Genomic DNA, 25507 nt, shown 5'->3' on the forward strand with positions numbered 1-25507 from the left:
CCCAGACCAGGGCTCGAACCCGTGTCCCCTGCATTGGCAGGCAGATTCTCAACCACTGCGCCACCAGGGAAGCCCACAGAGGATTATTTATTTATTTATTTATTTATTATTTATTTATTTATTTTTAGCGGTATGTGGGCCTCTCACTGCTGTGGCCTCTCCGGTTGCGGAGCACAGGCTCCGGACGCGCAGGCTCAGCGGCCATGGCCCACGGGACTCTCAACCACTGCGCCACCAGGGAAGCCCCGAGGAATATATTTTGAAGGCAGTTTTTCTGGGAAAGAGCGTTGGCTCTTGGGGATTATCACTGATGCTCTTTCACCTTGGAAGCAATGCTTCAGACTTGGCCCAGTGAAAAGGTACATCCTGGGTGCTTGTACTTTGAAAAGCATCTGTGTGGTCTGCTTATTTTTAAGTGACCGGAAACGCTGGTTCTTTGAGGAATTAGGAGTTATTTAGGTCCAGAAAATAGAGACTGGGCTGGAAAGGCATCCTGACCCCGATTCCGGGCCCCATGGGCTGCGGGTTTTCGAAGGGATGTGACGGTTTCCCACGCGAGCGCTGACCAAAGGGCTCTAGGACCCAGCGGCTGCGCGCGGAGCCGGCGGGGCCCGCCGCCTCCTGTGGGGCTCGGCGCGGTCTATAGCTGGGCGCAGGTTCGCGGCCTGCCCACGGTTCGTCACCGCAGAGACGCGGCTGGCACTGAGGCGCGCGGGCGGCGCACGGTGCGCGTGGGCGTGTCCCGACCCGGCCGCGCGCCCCGCCCCAGCCCCGCGGGTTTGCTTGACCCCAGGCCCAGCTCCAGGGCCCGGGTCTCGCGCCCTTGGCGGGCAACGCAAAGCGCGGGAGCAGTTGGGGCCGGGCATGCCGGGAGCCCCCGGGGCAGCCGCCGCCGCCGCCGCCACCGCCACCGCTACCGCCACCGCGTCTGTCGCCGGTGCGCGCCGCTGACGCGCGGAGATGAAATTCCCGGGCTCGGTGCTGGCGTCCGTGTTCCTGTTCGTGGCCGAGACGACGGCGGCGCTGTACCTGAGCAGCACCTACCGCTCGGGCGGGGACGGCATGTGGCAGGCGCTGACGCTGCTCTTCTCACTGCTGCCCTGCGCCCTTGTGCAGCTCACGCTCCTCTTCGTGCACCGCGACTTCAGCCGTGACCGGCCGCTCGTGCTGCTGCTGCACCTGCTACAGCTCGGGCCACTCTTCAGGTGCGTGCGGGACCCCCAGCGGCGGGGTCGGGCCTCCCGGGGGAGGGGACAGGTGGCCGGAGTCGCGGACCGGGCCCACGCCGGCCCCTCGGCTCCTGAGCTCCACCGTTGCTGTCACAGGAATGCGGCAGGAACCTGGGGGAGTGGGAATCGAGCCGGCGCGTACCGCCTTCCTGTTAGGGGCGAGCGTAGGAAATTGCTGATAGTCAACTGAATTTGACGAACAGAAAGGTCAGTTTTATACACTTCGACCTCATAAAAGACATGCTTTCCCTGAGATCAGGTGAGATCTGGCAGGATGAGTTTGTGTCGTGACGGGCCCTTAGGAAGTGGGTTCTAAATGGCCGTTAGAGTAGAAGTGTATACAGCTGATTGAATTTAAATTGATCAAACACGTGGAGTGTGCCAGGCACTGTTCTGCACTTTTTACAAATATTAACTTACGTAATTCTCATACATGACATACATGACTCTAGAAATCCACGCATCTTTCTTTTCTCTCGGATGTGTAACATACGGGGTTGTAGAAATGTCTTCGGGCCCCTGCCTAACTTCTAAACGCAGTCAATGAAGTTGGAACACAAGTGCCATGAAGACCCCAACACTTGCTGGGCGTTGAGAAAAACTGTTAGTGACATTTCTGGAAATTAAACTGTATTAACACAAAGCAAGTAGAAAAAGAAATCCCTGGTAATGAAGTAGAGTTTGGCTTATCTAAGGACCATGAAGAGAGTTTTAAATGTGTTGTTTTGATATCTTTCATCTCTGTAGGAAAAGCAAAACAAAGGGTTTCTATCTGGATTAGAAACAAATTTATAATACTGAACTTTAGATGTAGGTGGTAGAAGAATTGGAAGAGGTGGAAAGGCCAGAGACGCAAGAGTAGTAATTTCTGGATGATGGAGTTATGGGTGATTTTCATTTTCTCCTGAAAAATATAGAAAAGTGCATCATTTACTCTTTTATTATACTTTTCTACATGTTTCAGTTTTTACAGTAAAAATATTTTAACTTTATTAAAGAAAGAAAGTTTGGTGCTTTGGAGAGATAACTTCTGAACTATAAATAAAGTTTCAACACCATAAAGAGACCTATTTCCAGAAAATTCTGAATGGGTCAATGTCTTTTTGGGGGAAAAGCAAAATAAAACATAAAAAAAGGAATAAACAACCCGCTTCCGTTAACAAGGGCGCTTTCATTCTAATGCAGCTGATTTCTTTCTAGAAGATATTGGACCCACGCTGAGATACGCAAACTGTGGTTCCAAGCCTCTTAGCTTCCAGATGAAAAGAAAAGCAACTTGATGTTGTGTATTAGTGTGACTTAATATCTTATTGCAAGTTCTTCCAGCTGACTGTTTGCTTCTATTCTAACTCTAAGACATCAGCTTCACATAAAGATCAAAATTATTTCCCCCAAACAAAGGAGAGTCTCTCTTCCCTTCTTATCGATTGAACTTAGTAATATTTTAAAACTGTTTTGGGATAATTTAGCTCTGTTTAATTTGGGGTGGGTACTAACTAACCAAACTCATGTTCTTTTTAGGTGAGATGATGTTTTTGAGTTCACTCAGTTCAGCTGCATTACATTACACTGTAATAATTACGGGCTAAAGACTGCAAACTAGGCCCCGCTCCTTCTTTAGGGAGGCATTGGGAGAGCACCATATTTCATTTATATCAGTCTTATATTTAAAACTGTAGTTGCAGTTTGAAGGGTTGTTTCCTCATTAAGCCTAGGTTGGAACAATACAAACATTGAATGATGTCTTGAATTTATTTTTTTCTATTTTAAGGACAATCTTACTGTGAATGATAATAGATATTCTGGAAAACCAGAGTGGGGAAAAGCACCTCTTAACAACAGCAAAATTTGTTTATCATTCTTTTACAGTTATGTTAACTTTTTAAATTAACTGGGAGAAGGAGTAAATATAAATGAGTTACAGGTTCTAGGAATTTCCCCCCATTCTTCTTCACTGGTATAATGAGGAAAAATGGTACATAAAAATCTGGCTTTATAAAGTAAAAGCTAAGAAGTTCTAGTAATTTTTTTATTCAAGTATAGTTGATATACAATATTATATAAGTTACAGGTGGACAATATATAGTGATTCACAATTTTAAAGGTTATACTCCAATTATAGTTATTATAAAATATAGGCTATATTGCCCATGTTGTACAATATATCCTTATAGCTTATTTTATACCTAATAGTTTGTACCCCGTAATCTCCTACCCCTATATTGGCCCTCCCCCTTCCCTCTCCCCACTGGCAACCACTAGTTTGTTCTCTATATCTGTGAGTCTAGTATTTTTTATAGAACGTTGCAAGATGATTCACCGTTGTACTTTGCTCTTTAGTAAACTTTCAAAAGACTTTAAAATAATAATGGCCTAAATTTGAAGAGTTTTCTTGTTGTTGTTTGCAAAGTGCTTTTACATACAGTATTTAATTCCATCCACTGTAAAACCTTGTGAGCTAACTGTCATTATCTTTTTTTTACAGTTGAGAATTGAGGCTCAGTGAGATTATGCAAGTGGCTTTTCTTTCTTTTTAACCAGTTTGGTTCTTGTGTAGCTTCTCAGAGCATGTGTGTCATAGGAAGATAACGTGGCGTACAGGAAATCATAATCAGTATTTCTTTTGAAAACGTGTTTTTATTAACTACCTTAGAGGGTCTCTGGTACCACAGATTATTTGTGCTGACACCAACATGCATGGTTTCAGCTAAGGAATAAACTATTTCCACTATGGTGCTTGAAAATGGGATAAAGTGGAAAAAAAAAATAGATCAACCTGCTGATTACCTACATTAGGAATCAGCAAACTATGTCCCACAGGTGAAATCCCCCTATGGCCTGTTTTTGTAAATAAAGTTTTATTGGCACACAGCCATGCTCATTCGTTTCTGTGTAGTCTTGTGGCTGCCTTTGCACTACAGTGGCAGAGTTGAGTAGTTGCGATAGAGACCAGGGCCTGCAAAGCCTAAAATATTTACTCTTTGTAAATACAGAAAATGTTTGCCAAACCTTGGTCCACACAATACTGAAAAACTACCTTGAATGATTTTGATGAAAATACTTAATTTATGGCTACATTTAGACAACTTCTCAAGTAAAACAAAACAAAACTCATTTGGAGTAATTGTATGAGTCTTGCAGAATTCCAAGAAGAATAGTAAAGTGTGTTTCTTATCAGCTTTCTTAACCAGTAGTGGCAAATAGCAGAAGTCTTAGGGCCTTTCACAAATTTATTAAACACCTACTACATGTGAAACTCTGTGCTAAGATTTTTATTAGTTGGGAAGAACAGTGGATTGCAAGGGGGTACACCTGGGTTTCAGGGCCACCTCTGTGATTAGCTCCTTCTGGGACCTTCTTTCATTTCCATTGGTAGACTGCAAATGCTTTCCATTAAACACAGCCCCTCCTCAGCATCCAGAGAATTGCTTTTTCCTCTGAACCTTCATTTTATTCATTCAGCTCTTAACATGCGCTGGTGTTTCACTTGTTTGTTTGTTTTAGTCTTTAAAAATTCTGAGCTTGGGCGTCCCTGGTGGTGCAGTGGTTGAGAGTCCGCCTGCCGATGCAGGGGACGCGGGTTCGTGCCCCAGTCCGGGAAGATCCCACGTGCCGCGTAGCGGCTGGGCCCGTGAGCCATGGCCACTGAGCCTGCGTGTCCGGAGCCTGTGCTCCGCAACGGGAGAGGCCACAACGGTGAGAGGCCCGCGTACCGCAAAAAAAAAAGAAAAAAAAAAGTTCTGAGCTTGATTTTATTATTCAAGTAAAATATATTTGTTGTTGAAACAACAGAAGGGCAGAAAACAGATAAGCACAACTAAAAAAATTTTAAAGTTCTAATCCAGCTAACTAAAGAAAACAATTCTTAATGTTTTGTTGTATATCCTTACTAATATTTTTACAGTGGTAAGCTGGTAAACCGTAAACTGTCTGGGGGTGGCAGGGCAGGGGTGGAAGCCCTGATTTGCAGTATTTGCTGATTTCTGTGATTTAAGTATTTCCATTATGGCCTATTTCAAGTTATGAAGTTGTTTAAGAACTGGCTCACAAAATTCCTAACTATTGGGCTTCCCTGGTAGGATAGTGGTTAAGAATCTGCCTGCCAGTGCAGGGGACGTGGGTTCAATCCCTGGTCTGGGAAGATCCCACATGCTGCCGAGCAAGTAAGCCCATATGCCACAACTACTGAGCTTGTGTGCTCTAGGGCCTGCGTACCACAACTACTGAGCCCATATGCTGCAACTACTAAAGCCCGTGTGCCTAGAGCCCATGCTCTGCAACAAGAGAAGCCACCACAATGAGAAGCCCGTGCACCGCAACAAAGAGTAGCCCCTGCTCGCTGCAACTAGAGAAAGCCCGTGTGCAGCAACACAGACCCAATGCAGCCAAAAAAAAAAAAGAATTCCAAACTACTTAATTGTCTCATGAGTCAGTATGAGCCAGCTCAGGCACTTCACTATTTATGTGTATAGGTGTGTATGTTTGTGTGATTTGTGTGTATGTATATATATGTAATTTTCTTTTTATTAAAAATGGAATTTTCTATATATATTCCATTGTAATTTACTCCTTTTGCTTACCAAATATAGGAAACATTTTTATATATCAGTATATGTATGTGTATACTATCAATTTTAAGGACTGGATAATATTTCATTGAATACATATATTAGGATTTATTTAATCATTGTTTTATTTGAGGACCTTTAGAGTATTTCGAGAATTTTGCTATTACAAATAATGGTATGATTCAAATTTTTGCAGTAGGCTTTCTTTCTAAGTGAGGAAATATATGAGAAATATCTTATAAACTGAAAGTGCTATATAAATATTAGTTGTATTAATTATTTATTATCCTTATTATGTATAGGTCCCATATTCTTGCTTAGATTGTGAGCACCTCTGAATGAGGCGGGTATCCAGCTATCTTTGCATTCCCCACAGCACTTAGCAGAGTGCATCTGCATTCATCACATATTTGAGAATAAAGAAGATGGTCAGTTTATTCTGTCTTCTAGTCCTTGTTGTGGTCAGTGGTCCAACAGTGTAAAGTTGCTAGGCCTCAAGCAGTCCTCAGTCATAGATTTGAGTTTTTCCTCAGAACAAATTCAGTTGGATCAGCTGGACTTGAACTCAAAACCTTGAACTTCATTGTTTTCAGCTGAACAAGCTGGTCCACACTGTTTTACATGTTTTCATGTAATAAAGTGTCCATGACCCCAGTGGACAAAATGTAGCAGACAATTGCCTGTCGCTCTCCCTCCCCTTCCCCCCCATACTACTACGTACCTCTTTTTCTCTCAGGAACAAACGAACAAGGATAATAATCACAAATACATCCACTTTGTATTTACTAAAGAAGTTCCTGCATTTCGTTTCTTACATCAGGTTTTATTCTTTCGAATTATGCATGTATTCTTGTTGCCCTGGTTGCCTCGAGGTGAGAGTACAAAGTTAACAATACTCAATAAAATAAACGAAGCCATAAAATCTTCTGGCAGCATTATAAGGTTGTTATAAAAATGCACGTTTGGGGAAAGAAATGTCCTTTAACAATTTTTAAACCTAAGGCCATGAACGTTTTTCTTATTCCTAGGAAAAAAATACTTTTCCCCAACATTTTGTTATGAAAATTTACAAACATACAGAAGACAACTTGAAAGAATTGTACGGTGAACACCCAAGTACTTGTCACCTAGATTCTACAGTTAATGTTTTATTTCACACATCTGTCCATTCCTATATCAATCCCTCAATCCATTTGTGAATGTGTGTGTATAAATCGTATACGTCGGTACTCTTCCTCTCTTTGATACCCATATCATTACCTAAAGAGGGAAATCCAGTTTTAAAAGCCAGGTACTCTATCAGTCTAGAAAGGTGACTGCTTAAGGCTCCATCCCTAGGGCAGGCTTGAAACTCCATAGATAAGACAGAGCTGGCAGGCTTCCAGGCATGTCCCGTAAAAGCTTAAGAGAGCAGAGATGGTAATGTGGTCTTCCAGGGGAATTCTAGATGGGAAACTACTGGGGGATCTTCCAACCATAGCTGCTGGTTTTTTTAATATTATAAATTTATTTTATTTTATTTATTTTTGGCCGCGTTGGGTCTTCGTTGCTGCCCGCGGGCTTTTCTCTAGTTGCAGCGAGCGGTGGCATCTCTTGTTGTGGAGCACGGGCTCTAGGTGCGCGGGCTCAGCAGTTGTGGCTCAAGGGCTCTAGAGCGCAGGCTCAGTTGTGGCGCACAGGTTTAGTTGCTCCGTGGCATGTGGGATCTTCCCAGACCAGAGCTTGAACCCGTGTCCCCTGCATTGGCAGGCGGATTCTTAACCACTGCGCCACCAGGGAAGTCCCATAGCTGCTGTTTTAACTGAGGTGATTTGGGACATCTATTGGATGTGAAAAAAATATATGTGCATATATATATATATATATATATATATACACAAATATATGTGTGTGTGTATATACATGCATACACACATACCCATATACTGTATTATCTCCATAATAGTGCAGCAAAGTAGGTTTTATCTCTGCTTTGTAATTGAGGGAAAGGGCTTGGGTTAAATGACCTGTCCAGGGCTGCACAGCTAATATGTGTCAGGAAGGGAAATGGAATGTTTTTCTGTGGCTCTGGAGCCTGAACCACTTCCCATTCCATTCTCTACTTGGTTTCCTTGCCTCAGTGGCCTTCGGTGTCACCTCTGAATTTGGTTCACACTCAGGCCAGTTGGCCTGGTGGAGGGCCTCAAGAGGACTGCATGCTCAGAGCTGGTCCTTAGAGAGGATGCTTTTAGAGGAGAGGCTACAGTTCAGAGTAACCAAGTCAAGGCTTTGAGAATCAGGCTAAGTGAAAGCAGGGTAACTGAGAAAAGACAGAATCCTGTCTGCCTCTGATTATCATGACTTGCTGGTTTGTTTCCAGGTGTTTTGAAGTCTTCTGCATCTATTGTCAGTCAAACCACATCGAAGAGCCTTATGTCAGCATCACCAAGAAGCGACAGATGCCAAAAAATGGCCTCTCAGAGGAAATTGAGAAGGAAGTGGGCCAGGCAGAGGGCAAGCTATTCACCCACCGATCTGCGTTCAGCCGGGCATCAGTGATCCAGGCTTTCCTGGGCTCAGCCCCTCAGCTGACCCTGCAGCTGTATATAACCGCCCTGCAGCAGGATGTCACTATCGGAAGATGTATGTATATTTTTTTATTTCTATTTGCATTTGGGAATCAAAGTGGAGAGCAAAACATAAGGTTTATCTTGTTTTTGGCGAAGTTCGTTTATATGTGCATCCAATCCTAAGTCTGTGTTCCAGTTACTAAGCTCAAAACATAGTGAATTAAAATAATAACGACGTTTATTTTGCTTATGAATCTGCCCTTTAGGCAGGGCTCACCTATGCTCCACTGTGTATTAGCCGGGGTGGCTCAAAGATGTAGAGTTAGAATCCATTGAGGACTCATTCACCCGCATTTCTTACGGTCGATGCTGGCTGTTGCTCGGGGCTTCAGATCTTCCCCACTTCATCTCTCCATGTAGGTTAGTTTGGGCTTCCTCACAGCATGGTGGCTGCTTTCAAGGGCAAGTATCCTGAGAGTGAGAGAGGGCCAGGTGGTAGAGTATCCCTTTTGTGATCCAGCTTTGGAAGTCATGCAGCATCACTTCTGTATTTTCTTTGTTAAAGCAGTCAGGAATCCTGTAGAGGTTCAAGGGAAAGGGAGGAAAGGAAACTCTGACTTTTGTTGGGGAATGGCAGAGTTCTAGAAGTTCACTGCTGTGACATTTTGGAAAATACAACTTGCCGTAGGCTGAAGATACAGCCGCCAGAGGCTGGGCCTCTTTGGTTTTTGCCTCTGTCATTCAGTGATAGTTGTAAACCAGCTGATACACAGTTGGCTGTAACAGCTTTTTTGTGGTGAATGAGGGAATCAAGAGCACTGTCCTGTTTTCTTGAAGTTCTAATAGGTATCTCAGCTTTAAAATGAACACAGTTCTCTGACCTTTGGGCTATTCTCGCATCATCAAATTGAGGGCAGGTTTTGATTAAGCCAAATTTTAAAGAAAAAACCTGGGGGCTTCCCTGGTGGCGCAGTGGTTGAGAGTCCGCCTGCCGGTGCAAGGGACGCAAGTTCGTGCCCCGGTCCAGGAGGATCCCACATGCCGCGGAGCGGCTAGGCCCGTGAGCCATGGCCGCTGAGCCGGCGTGTCCGGAGCCTGTGCTCCGCAACGGGAGAGGCCACAACAGTGAGAGGCCCGCGTACCACAATAAAAAAAAAAAAAAAAAGAAAAAACCTGTACATGCATTGGACACAAGTGAAAAACCTTCATATGAAAAGAGGAAAGAATCCTTCACAAATATTAATATTATTAGTAAATGAAAACCAGATATTCTGGTAAGTTTTGCTATATAGATAAACAAAAGTGAGTTAAAAGCCTTAGGCTGAAAAAATACATATTTAAGACAGCACTGAAACTGGAATCTTTTAAAATAAATCACTCATTAATCTCACTTCCCTCAGTATTATCCTCTTTCTGCCTATAATCTAAGCTGGATGGTAAAATGACTTTAATTTATGGCTGGGTCACAGGATATTTGCATGTTACAACTGTTATCCCTTATCCAGGTTACCTCAAAGTGACTATGATTCTTAAGATATATCAGGACTTTAGGTTGAGATCTTGGACCTTGGTGGATTAACCTTTATGTGAAAATGCCTCCCACAGCCCCAGGTAGACAGTAGGTGCTCAATAAATGTAGCAGCATCCTTGTTCTCTAAGGACTTATAACTAGAATGGGCATTGACCAAGGTGAGTCCTCTGCATGCCACTGTACCCCTTTCCCAGTTCATTATTTTTCTGTGTGGCAGGAACACAGCAAGAGACCAGATGTGGTGATAATCTATTTGATTTTTACAAGTAGATTCAATTTTTTTCTCAAGTTATTGAAAATGAAGATTGTCTTTTAGTTCAGAAGTTGGCAAACAGCAGCCCATGGGTGTAATCAGGCATTGCTTATTTTTGTAAATAAAATTTTATTGGAATGCAGTCACACCCTTTCATTTACCTGTTCTCTATGTCTGCTTTGTTTGTTTGTTTTTTTAGCAGAGTTGAGTCACTGAGTAGTTGCAACAGAGAAAGTATGGTCCACAAAGCATAAAGTATTTACTGTCTGACTCTCTACAGAAAGTTTGCCAACCCTAGTTACAGTTTTTCAGACAGAATTCTATTCAGGAAAATGAAATGTCTATCTCATAAAATATGAGATATCTCATAAAATGTCAGTGTCACAAAGAATATCTGTGACATGCCCCCCAAGAACTTGGAATAAGTCCTCTGAGAATTAAATGATCCATCAAATATATAGAGAGAAAGGAAGTGGGCATGGTCCTCTTAAAAATATAGATGACTGCCAGTTGTATAGGTTTTGACTAACCCTAATCACTGCCTTAACATATCTGAGGAAGGGATCCCTCACCCGGAAGGGGAAAGGCAGTTGTAATTGGAGGACAGGCTGGGGTGTGTCACAGAGGCAAACATTGGCAATATCTGTCATATGATTAGGAATGCATTTGGTGCAAGGAATAAACACTTGACTACAAGGTTAAACAACCCATTATTTTGCTTATCTAAGATGAAGTTGGAGTTAGGCCGTTGCTGGCATTATATCAGCTGCTCACAATGGTAAAGTTGATGTTCCTGAAGTTCCATTGGTCTTTCTTTTGGGTTGCTACTGCATAGAATCCATCATAGCTGCATTCAAGGTAGAAAGAGGGGATGAAGGCAGAAGGGCGAGTGTCTTTCTTCCTTTATTAGTAAGTAAAAGCTTTCCTAGAAACCTCCCTAATAGACTTTATTTAGGTCTCATTGACCAGGACTGGTCACATGGTCACCTCGGTGCAAGAAATGCTAGGAAAGCTGGGCATAGAAATGATTGCCACCAGTGGCTTACAGCAGCATTCCTTCAACTTTGCTGACGTTGATTAGAGTCACAGGAGGTGGAGGGGGGAGCCTGTTAAAACTCTACAGATAACCTGGAAGTTGTGATTTGCTGGGTATGGAATGGGAGCCTACGATATGTCTCTTGATTTTTTCTCTTTTGTTTTTTAAATATATGCTCCAGGTAATTTTTATCTTCAGCAAAGTTTGGGAACACTGGACTAGACTAGTCATAACCTGCCCAGGGTTGGGCCCCTTGCCACCCACAAGGAAATTATGTTTTCTTAAACTATAAGAGGAGGAATGGATATTGAGTGGGCAGCTAACAGTATCTGCCACACCTTGTGTCCAGACCGATAGAAATGTCCATTCTTGACAGGAGAGGGACATGAAGTCCATCAGAACCTGACCCCATTCAACTTTCAAAGTCTATATAACCCCTTCTCTCTGATTCTATGCTCACTGAGCAAACATTGATGAATTTGGCCTTGGCAGAGCTTAAAGGGGAGGTGGAGCTGGCCACGTGGTCCACTGGAGAGGTTTTTGTTAATTGCAGTATAATGCATATAACATAAAATTCACCATTTTAAGAGTACAATTCAGTAGATTTTAGGATATTCACAGTGTTGTGTAACCATCACCACTATCTAATTTTAGAATATTTTCATTACATAGAAAAGAAATCCCATACTCGTTAGCAGTCACTCCTCATTTCCCCTCCCCAGACCCTGGCTATCACTAACCTACTTTCTGTCTCTATGGATTTGCCTATTGTACATATTTCATATAAATGGAATCATACACTATTGGAGAGTTTTTTTTTTCCCATAGTCAGTGAATAATGGACACTGTCTATGAGCCTCAGTCTTTGCGTGAGACTAGTCAGCTCTCAGGGGCTTGATCAAGTCTCTGGACCTTGGAGGATAGGTTGGTCTGAGGCCCAGGTGAGTGTACCAAGGTTACTGTGTTCTGTGAAGGCCCCTGCATCCTGCCATTTGGCCTGCCTGGATCTCAAAGTGCCCTTGTCTCTTCCAGTCAAGGTGGTCTTGTCGGTAGTAATGATGACTGTTTCTCAGATCCTTGCTTTGTGCTAGGCACTGTGATTGGCATGATTGTGTTTCATGTTCACAGCATCCCTGTGAGGTAGATCTGATTACCTCCATCTTATTAAAGTTGGAAATTGTACTCATTGTCTACCAGAGGAGGCAGGATTTGGGGTTAGATTTATGTGAATTCATTCATGAAGTCAATGAATATGTATTGAAAACGTCCTGTGTTCCTGACCTTGTGCTGGGCTATGAGGGTAAAGTGGTGAATAAGGTGGACTGGCACATATCCTTTTGGAACATGATAGAGAAACATGAAACAGATAGTCATATACTTATTTTATTTCAGGTAAATCCTGCAAAGTGAAAGTCCTGTGTAAGGGTCTATTGAGGGAATCTAACCAAGTCTGGGAGATGAGGGAAAATTTTCCAGAGGAACTTAAGTTGAAACCAAAATCTGGTAGATGAGGAGAAGTCAAATGAAGGAAAAGCAAGAAAGGGCATCCCAGCATTTCACACTTTATCCCAGAGGCAAGAGGAAGCCATTGATGATTTTTAAACAACACAGTATCATGATCAGATTTAGTTTTAGAAGCTGATTACTCTGGAAAATGGATCAGAAGGGGTGAGGGGAGAAACAAGGAGGCCAGGAAGTGGGCTGCTACAGTGGTCAAGTTGAGAATGATAGTGGCTTGGGCTGGAACAGGAGAAATGGGTTATTGGAGCCATATTAATGATGTAGAAGTGGAACAAGGTGATGATTGAATGGGAAGGTGAGGCAGAGAGAGATGTCAAAAATGGTTCCCAGGTTCCTGACATATATTATTTCGTTATATCCTGCCTCATTACAAAACAAGCACTTGAGACAGGGCTTTTTAGCTAGTGCTGTGATACTCTCTGTGGAAGATACCCTTCTGTCCTCTCTTGTGGACACTGGTAAATTAAATAGTAATATTATATAAACCTACCATCTGCAATTCAAGCAGTTCTTGTGATTACTAAATATTACTGGACTTATTTTTGAATGTATCCCATTGTAAACACAATTATAAATCTCATTCTCAGATGAAACACCTAACCTATGATCATTTATTTGAGAGAGGAACAGAGTTAGCAGTGGCTGAATACATGTTTTAAGATGTATAAGTATATAAATTCTGTCCCAAGTGATGGACTCGAAAGCACACACAGTTCTTATAAACACTCTCATGTGCTAAGTTTAAAAAAAATTGTCATGTCAAGTGATGTATACTAATTGCTCTCCTGGCAGTGTCAGCATCTGGCATTTTCTCCTGTGCATCATATGCTGAAGGGCCACCCTCTGCTGCCTCTTGGCCTGTCATAAAGGACTGATCAGAGGCTGTGCAGCTGGCTTGAACTGTGGCATCAGTGGACCTGGGTTCACCATCCCAGTTCCCCACTTTCTGGCTACATGATCTTGGACATTCATCTATTTCCTGTAGGCAGCAGCTTCCTCACCTGTAAAACGGGGATAATCAGCGTTCCTCCATCTTGGGATTTTCCCAAAGACGAAGTCACTGTGTGCTTGTAAACCGCGGCTTAACACAGAGCCTGGCACAGGGCACGCCCTTAACAGATGGCTGCCTGTGTCTCCCTCCCCGTGTACCAGATGCTCAGACAGGTTTCCCCAAGGTGCCGCCAGGCCTGGTTCTGCCGTGACTGCTGGATGCTTGGGCCTCTGGCTGTGAAAACCCCGGCCTGCCAAAGCTCGAAGCTCGTGGGGAGACGAGAGTGAGAGTGCCTCCCGTGCAGGGGGGAAGCCAGGGCTGCATCCGGGAACCAGACAGCCCTCGCCCTGTCTGCTCCCCTCTGCCCGGTGACTCACCATCTCTGCTTCCTTGTACCATCTAATAAAGCTTGGAGCTGACTGAGCCTTTGCCAACTTCACAGCATTATCTAGAGTAACAGTGTCGGGTGTGCTTAGAGCTCAGTGGAGTAGGTGCTTGTTTAATCCAAGACACTTTTCTTGACACCTGGTGCTCATTCAGCCAAATATTTACAGAAGCCTCATTGCCAAGATGTCCACCGCACAAATTTGTGATTCGTTAGAGGAGCCGTGAAGGCCTCCTGGCCTCCACCAAACCCCCCTCTTGCTCTTCTGCTCACGTGAGTGGCCAGCAGGCCTCTCCCCAGCGACTGCAGGTGGAGAGTCACCTTTAGCTGGTCACATCATGGCACCAACAGTGCCACCCCGTCCCTGAAGTGGAGCCTCTTGGTGTCCAGGGCGTGGTTCCTCATCTTCCAGTGACCTTCAGCCAACAGGGAGTTGCCTCCAGGGTGGGTGGTGCCAGGGAATCAATCATGATACTCAAATCCTGCCATGTTGGTTAAATAGCATTTGATTAGGAAAAGCTGTTTACTTTGGCTTATGGCCATGGCTTGTTTTAGCACAAAGCATAGTCTCCTGGATGCCTGACCAGAAGTCACAGAACTAGAAAAAGAATTTCACAATTTGTATGGAAACACAAAAGACCCCGAATAGCCAAAGCAATCTGAGAACGAAAAAAGGAGCTGGAGGAATCAGGCTCCCTGACTTCAGACTATACTACAAAGCTACAGTAATCAAGACAGTATGGTACTGGCACAAAAACAGAAAGATAGATCAATGGAACAGGATAGAAAGCCCAGAGATAAACCCACACACATATGGTCACCTTATCTTTGATAAAGGAGGCAGGAATGTACAGTGGAGGAAGGACAGCCTCTTCAAGAAGTGGTGCTGGGAAAACTGGACAGGTACATGTAAAAGTATGAGATTAGATGACTCCCTAACACCATACACAAAAATAAGCTCAAAATGGATTAAAGACCTAAATGTAAGGCCAGACACTCTAAAACTCTTAGAGGAAAACATAGGCAGAACACTCTATGACATAAATCACAGCAAGATCCTTTTTGACCCACCTCCTAGAGAAATGGAAATAAAAACAAAAATAAACAAATGGGACCTAATGAAACTTAAAAGCTTTTGCACAGCAAAGGAAACCATAAGCAAGACCAAAAGACAACCCTCAGAATGGGAGAAAATATTTGCAAATGAAGCAACTGACAAAGGATTAATCTCCAAAATTTATAAGCAGCTCAATAACAAAAAAACAAACAACCCAATCCAAAAATGGCAGAAGACCTAAACAGACATTTCTCCAAAGAAGATATCCAGATTGCCAACAAACACGTGAAAGAATGCTCAACATCATTAATCATTAGAGAAATGCAACTCAAAACTACAATGAGATATCATCTCACACCTGTCAGAATGGCCATCATCAAAAAATCTAGAAACAGTAAATGCTGGAGAGGGTGTGGAGAAAAGGGAACCCTCTTGCACTGCTGGTGGGAATGTGAATTGGTACAGCCACTATGGAGAACAGTATGGAGGTTCCTTAAAAAACTACAAATAGAACTACCATATGACCCAGCAATCCCACTACTGGACATATACCCTGAGAAAACCATAATTCAAAAAGAGTCATGTACCAAAATGTTCATTGTAGCTCTATTTACAATAGCCCAGAGATGGAAACAACCTAAGTGTCCATCATCGGATGAGCGGATAAAGAAGATGTGGCACATATATACAATGGAATATTACTCAGCCATAAAAAGACATGAAATTGAGCTATTTGTAATGAGATGGATAGACCTAGAATCTGTCATACAGAGTGAAGTCAGAAAGAGAAAGACAAATACCGTATGCTAACACATATATATGGAATCTAAGGGAAAAAAATGTCATGAAGAACCTAGGGGTAAGATGGGAATAAAGACACAGACCTACTGGAGAATGGACTTGAGGATATGGGGAGGGGGAAGGGTGAGCTGTGACAAAGCGAGAGAGTGGCATGGACATATATACACCACCAAACGTAAGGTAGATAGCTAGTAGGAAGCAGCCGCATAGCACAGGGAGATCAGCTCAGTGCTTTGTGACCGCCTGGAGGGGTGGGATAGGGAGGGTGGGAGGGAGGGAGATGCACGAGGGAAGAGATATGGGAACATATGTATATGTATAACTGATTCACTTTGCTATAAAGCAGAAATTAACACACCATTGCAAAGCAATTATACTCCAATAAAGATGTGAAAAAAAAAAAAGTCACACCAGAGGAATTCATTAAGGGCCAGAGAAGTCATAGTAGGTGGGTAAACCACATCAGATTAGCAGGTCTGTGTGCTCGGGGGTCCCCTTACAGTCCATGCCGTAGTCAGCAGTAGTGGTCTCCGGGACACCTGCAGGGAGCCGGGCTTCCTGAGCTCTTCTACACTCTGTGTTTGATGTCCGAGTTTGGAGGTTGAGCTTTACTGACCTCGTGTTGGCAAACCTTCTGCAGAGTCACCTGGACATGGGAGAATCAGGCAGAGCTATACCACCATCCCTTTAAGAATCGTGCTTCAGCTGTGCCTGTGGCTTTAACAGGAGACATGCCCCCCCCCCCCCCCCCCCCGCCCCGGCCAGCACGTCATCAGTCTAACTGCGCCCCCTGCCAAATCCCCTCCTACACGGGACCGGGAATCGTCCACGCAGGGGAGGAAGGCAGGCAGAGGGTGAGAACCACTGCCCCTGGGAAAGCATGAGGCACCCAAGTTTAGGCTTTTTGTACGTTTTGAACAGGTGGGAAGGGGGATGGTGAAGAAGGATTTATTCTAATGTGAACCCTACAGAGAGAACACCAGTGACGACCAGTGCCCTGTTGGGAGTGGGAAAACTAAAACCGGCATGAGTAGGGGCAGAGGCTGGGGAGGGTGTGGCTGCCAAACGAGGTCTGTGATCAAAAGCAGTGTCAGGGCCGGCCAGGGTCAGACACCAGACACAGGTCGGCACACAGGAAAACATCACGTGTGGGACGACGTGAGCCCACGAGTCGAGCCTGGAAAGATCTTGGAGAGTAACGTCGGTTTGCTGTTGGCATGAACGCGAGGCCTGGGACCTAGGCTGGCCTCCCACTGAAGACAACCTCTGAGAAGAGAGGTGTTTTGAAGGCCCAGGCTCCCCTGGTCCCCGAGTCTGACAGGTCCTGCAGTCATGTGGCTCTGACTCTTCAGAACAGGACTTGGGGCCCCAAATTAGAATTTTAAAATGAGGGACCTTCTAGTAACCTCTAATACGTCCTTTCCGAAAGCATAAATTGCACAGTGGCGGCTTCCAGACCTAATCGGGATGGCATTTGTTAGTCCTACACAGATGTCTTGAAAGAAAATTCATAAGCTGCTGACATTTAAAATCACAGACTTTTTCCCTGAATATCTGGATTTCTGGCTTCTCTCGTGAAATCAAAATGTCTGGGTGTCCCTGTGGTTGCAGTGAACTGGAGATACGAGATGCTATCCCATTAAGGTCCGGCCTCTGGTCTGCCACTTGTCTCTTTTGGATTTCATGTCTCACCCACTTCACTCACTTCTAGTAACTGTCTGGCCACTACAGAGACTTGAACTTGTTACTCACACCACAGATTAATTCTCAGTTCACAGTATTCAGAAGGATCAATTTTCTCATTTGATGATGTATTATAGTACAGGGCTTCTCAAACTGCCTTTAGTGTAGGGCCAGTATTATCCGTTCTTCTTGTTCTAATTCCTTATGAACTGATAGGAGGTCCTATTGTGCATGGCTGTTATACAGCTCACATTTGGCTCATCACTGGAGTACCACACCTCCAGGACTGGTGTAGACCCTATTCACTGGCTGAGCCCACTCACTTAAATATTGGGGTGAAGCCAGATTGCTGTGTTCCTAAATGCTGACTCTCAATTTCCATTTCTGGAGCTGGCCAGTAACAAACAGTTCCTTGACCAGTAGCAGTCCACAATCCACAGTTCAAACAGATTGAGATAATGAACTTATTTTATTCTATTCTTTTAGGGGTATGGTTTTAAATCTAAGGAACTTCATTTTGTATCGTTTAGTATTTCTCTACAGTTCTTCGTGAACACGGAAGATTGGTTTCTCTGATATTTAGGGTTGCAGAATCACGGTGGGGAAAATCTGTCTAAACTTCTGTTAAAGCAAAATCTACTAAAGGAAACCAATTTGCAGCAGGGAGACAGGTTAGATACTGCGGCTGTGAGATACTTGGGTTCTGAGATGTAGGATGAGAAGAATTCACCAACTGGACTGTGGAAGAGAGAGTCTTCATGGCACAAAAGTGCAAAATAGTGAAAGAAGATGGGGGGAAACTGTGTTCTGGTCACCCGTAAGTGTAGTTTACTTGGGGCACGTCAGCTTCCATGGCTATAAGATGAGGAGGTTGGACTAAATTATCTCAAAGATCTGCTTGAGGTGTACAGTTACCAGTCTGTGGGCTTTTCCTAAGGAAAGTTCTCTACTGAAAGTGGGGCACAGAGGACAGGGATTGGTTTTTAGGGTCTCCATTTTACAGCTGAGGCCACTTTGGCCCAGAGATGCCGATCAGCTCTCCCAAGATCACGTGGCAAGTGGGTCCACGGTAGGGACGAGAGCCCAGCCCTGCTGCCTGTTGTTGAGCCTCTTCTGCTGTATCCTGAGAAATGGGTGGTCTCGATATATAAAGGGTTTAATGGTCTCCCCTGGGGAAAAGAAGCCAAACTCTTCAATGTGGAGGTGTTGATTTCTTAAAATAGTTATGAATTGGTTTCTGGGAGAATGTATATTGTTTAAATGTAGCTCATTTAAGGTCCCAAAATTCAGCTTCTTTATTTTTAGGGAAATTTAGGAATATTCAATTTATATAAGAATTTATCTAGATATGCCAGTCAGAACAGAGCCCCATTAATTTAAGAGATTTTATAATCTATTATATTAATATAATTCAGAGATAGGAATATATTACACACTCACACAATCAGAGGTGAGGGCATTTCTGAGTTACAGACATATGGACATACACGCAGAGAAAAATTGAGATTATAGCTTCAATTCTACCATTTCAGCCATGGGTCAAGTATAAACATAGAAAAACTAACTGGTCCAGATATCAAAAAGCTGTTGTCCTCTAGAGGGTATGATTTGAATGAGCAAATAGACGAAGACTAGAAAACCAGATTCTCTGTTGTCTCTTACTCAGTGGAAACCAAATCTCTGTGGACCCATTTATCGAGGTCTCCAGATGGTCATATCCTAAAGCCAAATTCTCCACCATTTCTGCCAACAATGGGAATAACTTATCATCTGTAAATGAGCAAAAACAAGATAGAACCACAAAATTAGTATAGAGGAAAATTTTGTAATTAGAAAAAAAATCATGTAAGTCCTACTGGTGCATTGGAATCACCTAGAAGAAACAAGACAAGGCACTCCTGGGCTTTAAACTAAGAATGGGGCTTCCCTGGTGGCACAGTGGTTAAGAATCTGCCTGCCAAAGTAGGGGATATGGATGCAAGCCCTGTTTAATGGTCTCCCCTGGGGAAAAGAAGCCAAACTCTTCAGTGTAGAGGTGTCTTGGGTTTCCAGGAAAACATTCTCAACAATTCACTCTCAAGAACTTCCACTTGTGTTTTGTTTGGAGGCCAGACAGATTAGGATCAAAGGGCTGATTTTATAGTACAGGTCTTCAGACTTTGTATACCTAGGCCTTGTTCCATTGGACAGTGTGAGAGCCGTGTGATGAATCCATTTCCTTCTCAATTAAGGTGTTCTTGAAATTCTGACTCTGTCCACTGACATGGTCTCAAAGGGGATTATGTGATGACGTCAGAAGCCTGTGCTCAACAGCCTTTTCTTGAAGTACCAGAGTTACTGTCCTTTTCCACAGGGTTCTGAGACCATCCTGCTTTGTTGAAGACAAGATTTCTGTCCTTTAGCTGATTGTAGGGCGTTCAGGGTAGCCTCAGAGTTAGTAAAAATGTATCTGGAGATGGCAGAGACTTTAAATGTCTAGGGGTCACTTATGACTTGTGATAATTTTCACAGGTGAAAAGTCTGGTAGGAATGCATAATGAAAATGGTACAGTTGAAGAGGAAAATTTTTGTAACATGCAAAATAGGATAATAAAGCCAATCCAAAAAACAAAAGAGGTAATGGGGAAAATATCTATAAATGTAATGATTAAGCCTGTCTTCAATGAAGTCTAGAGTAGATTTAAACATCTTTATGTTAAATAAAACTCCATAGAAGGGTTTGAATGTGCCTCCTCCACTTTAAAAGCACTGGTCTAGGGCTTCCCTGGTGGCACAGTGGTTGAGAGTCCGCCTGCTGATGCAGGGGGACACGGGTTCGTGACCCAGTCCGGGAAGATCCCACATGCCGCGGAGCGGCTGGGCCCGTGAGCCATGGCCGCTGAGCCTGCACGTCCGGAGGCCTGTGCTCCGCAATGGGAGAGGCCACAACAGTGAGAGGCCCGCGTACCGAAAAAAAAAAAAAAAAAAAAAAAAAAATATATATATATATATATATTAATAAATAAAAAGCACTGGTCTAGAAATTGCTAGTAAAATTTAAGAAGAAAGGTGTGCCCGACTATTTTTTTAGTTTACTTAAATATGACCAAAACACTAATTTTGTTACCTAACACCGTCAGGGAAGGCACCAGCAGGACTCTGATAATTAGAAACATATAATGGACAGTAAGGGTGCTGACAAATATCCAAGGAACTTCACTTACAACATAAAAACTTATGAAATATTGATATTAATAATATTTCCCTATTCACATTTAATCTGGGAAGGCTAATACCTCTTTTGATTTGACTTTTTTTTTCAGTGCACTAATCAATACTAACATAGGAAATAAAGCGAATTATTTCTACCACCTCTCTTTTATAAGGTGAAAGAACAAACCTTTTTTTACTTTCTAGGGGCCTCTGGGAAATCTCAGACAGTTTTTAAGTCCAAAGATGTTTTGAAGTTTCATTTCACTTTTCATTTTGGATTCAGTGTTGGAAGGGCAAAATTGAAAAATTTCCAGGAGGTTTGAGAATTAAGATAAGATCGTGGGTATCTGAGTACATGAATGATTATAGCTTGGTTATTTATTAAATAAAGTGACAAGATAGCGTTTAATTAAATACAAAAAAATCATTAGCACATGGTAAGTGCAGAACTTCTATTGTTTCTTTTACTTTAAAGAGAATAATCAAGGGCATGATAAAGTCATAGCAAAGCGTTATTGTGGTGAGATATCGATTCTCTGCTATTTGGATAGATTACCTAGAAGGTGAGGTGGGCGGTTGGATAATGACCCCAGAGATATTTAGTTTCTAATCCCTAGAACCTGTGAACTTTATATGGCCCAAAGGACTATCCAGATAAAGAGATTGACGTGAAGAGTATTGTAGATTAGCCAGGTGGGCCCTTAATGTAATGACAAGTGTCCTTAGGGAGGCAGGAGGTGATTTGATTACAGAATGAGATGATAATGTGAGGACTGGAGCAAGTTGCTACACTGCTGGCTTTGAAGATGGAGGAAGGAGCCACTAGCCAAGGGATGCAAGGTATACAGCTCTAGAAGCTGGAAAGTCAAGGAAATGGATTCTTCTCTAGGGCCTCTGGAGGGAGCATGGCCTCATTGACACCTTGATTTTAACCCAGAGAAACTGATTTGGAACTTCTGGCCTCCAAAACTGTAAAAGAATAAATGTGTGTTGTTTTAAGCCATCAAGTTTGTGGTAATTTGTTACAGCAGCCATAGTGAAACTAATACAGGTGCAGGAGTAACCTCTTATTAGGAGCAGACCAATACTCCATAAAAACTTTCTCATTTTCACAGAGAGCAAATAAATTCTGGGCTTGCTTCAATGTAATATTTCATTTTAAAGGACCCACAATCTCTTTTTGACAATCTTACAAGTAAACCCATCAAAACTGAGGCAGATTTGGCAAACTTTTAACACAGATAGGTGTTACTTTTCAGATTCTCTTTCCACAGACTTACAGCTTTCTGTATTCATTCAGGTTCTTTTCTTCACCATTCTTCCTCTTTTCCATTCTGGAACAAGTCATTTTACTTCAGGACAGAAACATTCCCTTTTTTGCCCCTAATTTTAAAAGTGTCTCATTATCTTCAGACTCCTAGTATAGACTCATTCTTCTAGAGTCTCATTTACATAAATTAATTATAACTTTTAGGCACTCACTTGTATTTCATGGAGCAAACTAGGGGGTTGATCGCTGTAAATTTCTGTCATTTTAGTAGAACTCATGAATACATTCAACCCAGCTTTATCCAGCCTCGCAATTCCTTTCTATAGTTTCACATCGTGGCAGAAATGAACATATTCATTTACAAACCCAAGATATAGCCTCTTTGTAGAATATATAAATAAGAAGCAAAAGTATATAATTCAAATTATGCTTAGTAATCAATGTTTTAGTATCCTTTCGTAGACATTTTCTAGGCATCCATTGAATTTCTATAAATTATCTCATAATATCAGTCCAGAGACTTCAGCTATCTAAAGATTTTGGAAATGCTCTTCAAGGGGACGTACTACAAATCTCGTTACTGTGAAAATACTGGTTTGTCAGAACAATGACTCGATTTGCTTAAACATAAATTGACTTTTTTTCATAATCTTAGACCTTCAGTAGGAGTAATTCTAGCTCATTTGATCATAAACCTATACAAATTTAAGAAAAATATACCCAGAGGCTTAAAAATGTATGCTTGTATTATACTTAACACTGATGAATCAGAGAGGACCTAGTTGTCATTAAACCCCAAATATTATACTAGTCGTCATTGTCAAAGATTTACGTAAATTATGTAAATTTGAACTATTAAAGTATTCTAAAATCTAGCACATTTAAAATACTAGCAGTTCAATTTTTTTAAAATTTATTATTAGTCATCCATTTTATACACATCAGTGTATACATGTCAATCCCAATCTCCCAATGCATCCCACCCACCGCCACCACCACCACCCCACTGCCACTTTCTACCCTTGGTGTCCATACGTTTGTTCTCTGCGTCTGTGGTCTATTTCTGCCCTGCAAACCGGTTCATCTGTACCATTTTTCTAGGTTCCACATAATGAGTTAATATACGATACTTGTTTTTCTCTTTCTGACTTACTTCACTCTGTATGACAGTCTCTAGATGCATCCACGTTCCATGTTTGTATTTTAGGAAATTTTAGTTATATTCAGTTTATATAAGCAATTGTTTATTTAGGTATGCCAATCAGAACAGAGGTCCTTTAAATTAAGAGACTTTATAATCTAATGTATTAATACTACCCAAAGGTATGAAAATGTTACATACTCACACAAAGATGAAGAAATTTCTGAATTACAGACACAGAGACATACAGCCACAGAGAAATAGCTTCAGTTCTACAATTTCAGTCACAGATCAAGAGTAAACACAAACAGAAAATCTCCCCAGTCCAGATTTCAAAGAGCTGTTTTCTTCCCAAAGGGCATGAAATTTTAAATTGATATGAACTAACAAATGGACTGACAAATAAATCTGACAAACCAGATTCTCTGTTGCCTCACACCTAGCAGGGACCTGAATCGTATGGACCTGAATCTCTCTAAACCATGAACCCATTTAGAGAGGGCTCCAGACGGTCAGACCCTGAAACCAAATCCCCATCCATTTCTGCCAACGATGTGGAATAACAATGGCCATAAATGAAAGAAAACAAAACCGAAACATGACATTAGTAGAGAGGCAATTTAAAGTTAGAGGAACACAGAGTCAACACAGTTCTGTCCGCGCTCTGGCTTCACCCAGGAGAGCCAAGAAAAGACACGTCTGGGCTTTAACTGCATACAAGGCACACTTCTCCGTGAACAGTGTTTACCTGGCTCTGACAGGTGAATCTATTGGTATCTCATTGTGAGCTCGAGAGCGGTTAAAAGATATTTTTCAAAAAGGATGAAATCTTGTCGCTCATATAGATATGGACACATTAAGATTTTATTACTCATGAGGGAATGGACAGATGCTAAAACCAGTTCAAAAGGGAACAAAGGAATGTTGAGCAGGAATATTGAAAAAAGTGTGTAATTGGAAACAAGACTGGTTTTATTACATTGTGAGAGGGGATACAATTGAACCTCTACTGGATAATGCATCTTGCATGTGTATCTGTGACCTGACAACCTGGATCTTGGAGCTGGCAAGCAACAAGGCCCATGACCACCACAGGAGGTACATTGCCCCCAACATGTGGAGAGGGCAGTGCCCAACCCTGAGTTCCACCTCTTCTTTAGGGATGAGACCATCTGTCTAATTTCCAATTCAGGAAGTATTGCTGATGCAATTTCTGGGTTCCAGAGCCTGGCGGGGCCCTTCAGAGCCTCATCCACTGTCAAACCCACTCACTGTTGAGGGACCCCCATGCTGCTGCTGTCAGCAGATGTTATTAAAGAATTTGGATCCATGGGTGTGCTTCTGACTCCTCTCAGTTTCTGTCAATTTGAGTTGGAAATGTCTGTGGGACATCTGAGAGGAGATAGCCCATGGAGTTTGAGGATTTAGAATGGACGTATAGCCTGGAGAGCTGAATTTGGGGCTTATAGTAGGCTCTTGGATACTGTGAGTCACTTGTCCTTGGCCCTTTTGATTTTAGTGCAGTTGTGGTGAAAAGTTCTGTGTGCATTGCTAGCATCCCACATCAAGCCTGTGTCCCAACACGCCCTGAGGTGCTTCTCTTCTTTTCTGCCTCAGGGTTTTCTCCTATGCCAGGGAACACAGCTCAGGTACACTTGAGAAGTGTGGGCAAGGTAATGCCTGCAGGGCCACCTCCGACTAAGGGAGATAGTAGTCTATGGATAAAACCTCAGCCTCTGTCCTTAAGAAGGATAATTTGGGGTCCAGTATATATGGTCCTTTGTGGATCCCCAGTGGGAATGAGGCCCGTTTGCCACAGTGGTAACCAGCTTTAATAGTGTACGTAGTCTTTATGAGCCTGGCTTCCTTCCCTCCTTCACTCTGTTTCCTAGGCTCCCCTCCCAGATGAACTGCCTGCATCCAAATGCTTGTCTCAGGCTCTGCCATTGGTGTAGTCATCTGAGTGGAGGTGGTCATTTGAGTCACAGCAGGCCCGGCACGTGCAGCTGTGGAAAAAGGCAGCTAAGTTCCTCCAGGGTACATGTTGTGATGGAGGCTGCAAAAGAATAGAGGGGCAAGAATAGAGAGGTTTGCGTAACAGATTGAATGAAGTTGGGCACCAAGGATTCTTAGCTGGATGAGGGAAAATAGGGGGTTTGTTTGATTTGAGGGCTTGATAAGGATATAAAAAAGTTATGGTAGTTCTTAGACAAGTGAGTTGAATGTGTAGAAGTTGGTAGTTGGCATAGGGTGTTTCAATTAGTGCTTTCAGAGGTGCTTCTTGCATCTTGGATTTCTAG

The 25507-nt window shown here is 42.8% G+C and overlaps 1 protein-coding gene across 1 annotated transcript in view; it reads left to right on the forward strand.

The window, feature by feature from the left end:
- Positions 1-808: 808 nt before the first annotated feature.
- Positions 809-25507, forward strand: part of XK (X-linked Kx blood group) — a 54924-nt gene continuing 30225 nt past the window's right edge. The window contains exons 1-2 of the mRNA XM_032618679.1: positions 809-1205; positions 8157-8419. Coding sequence (XP_032474570.1) covers positions 961-1205; positions 8157-8419 — 508 coding nt within the window. The 5' untranslated portion in view covers positions 809-960. The remainder of the gene's footprint in view (positions 1206-8156; positions 8420-25507) is intronic.

This window comes from Phocoena sinus, chromosome X (genome assembly GCF_008692025.1).
Source record: "Phocoena sinus isolate mPhoSin1 chromosome X, mPhoSin1.pri, whole genome shotgun sequence".
NCBI classification, from domain to species: Eukaryota; Metazoa; Chordata; class Mammalia; order Artiodactyla; family Phocoenidae; genus Phocoena; species Phocoena sinus.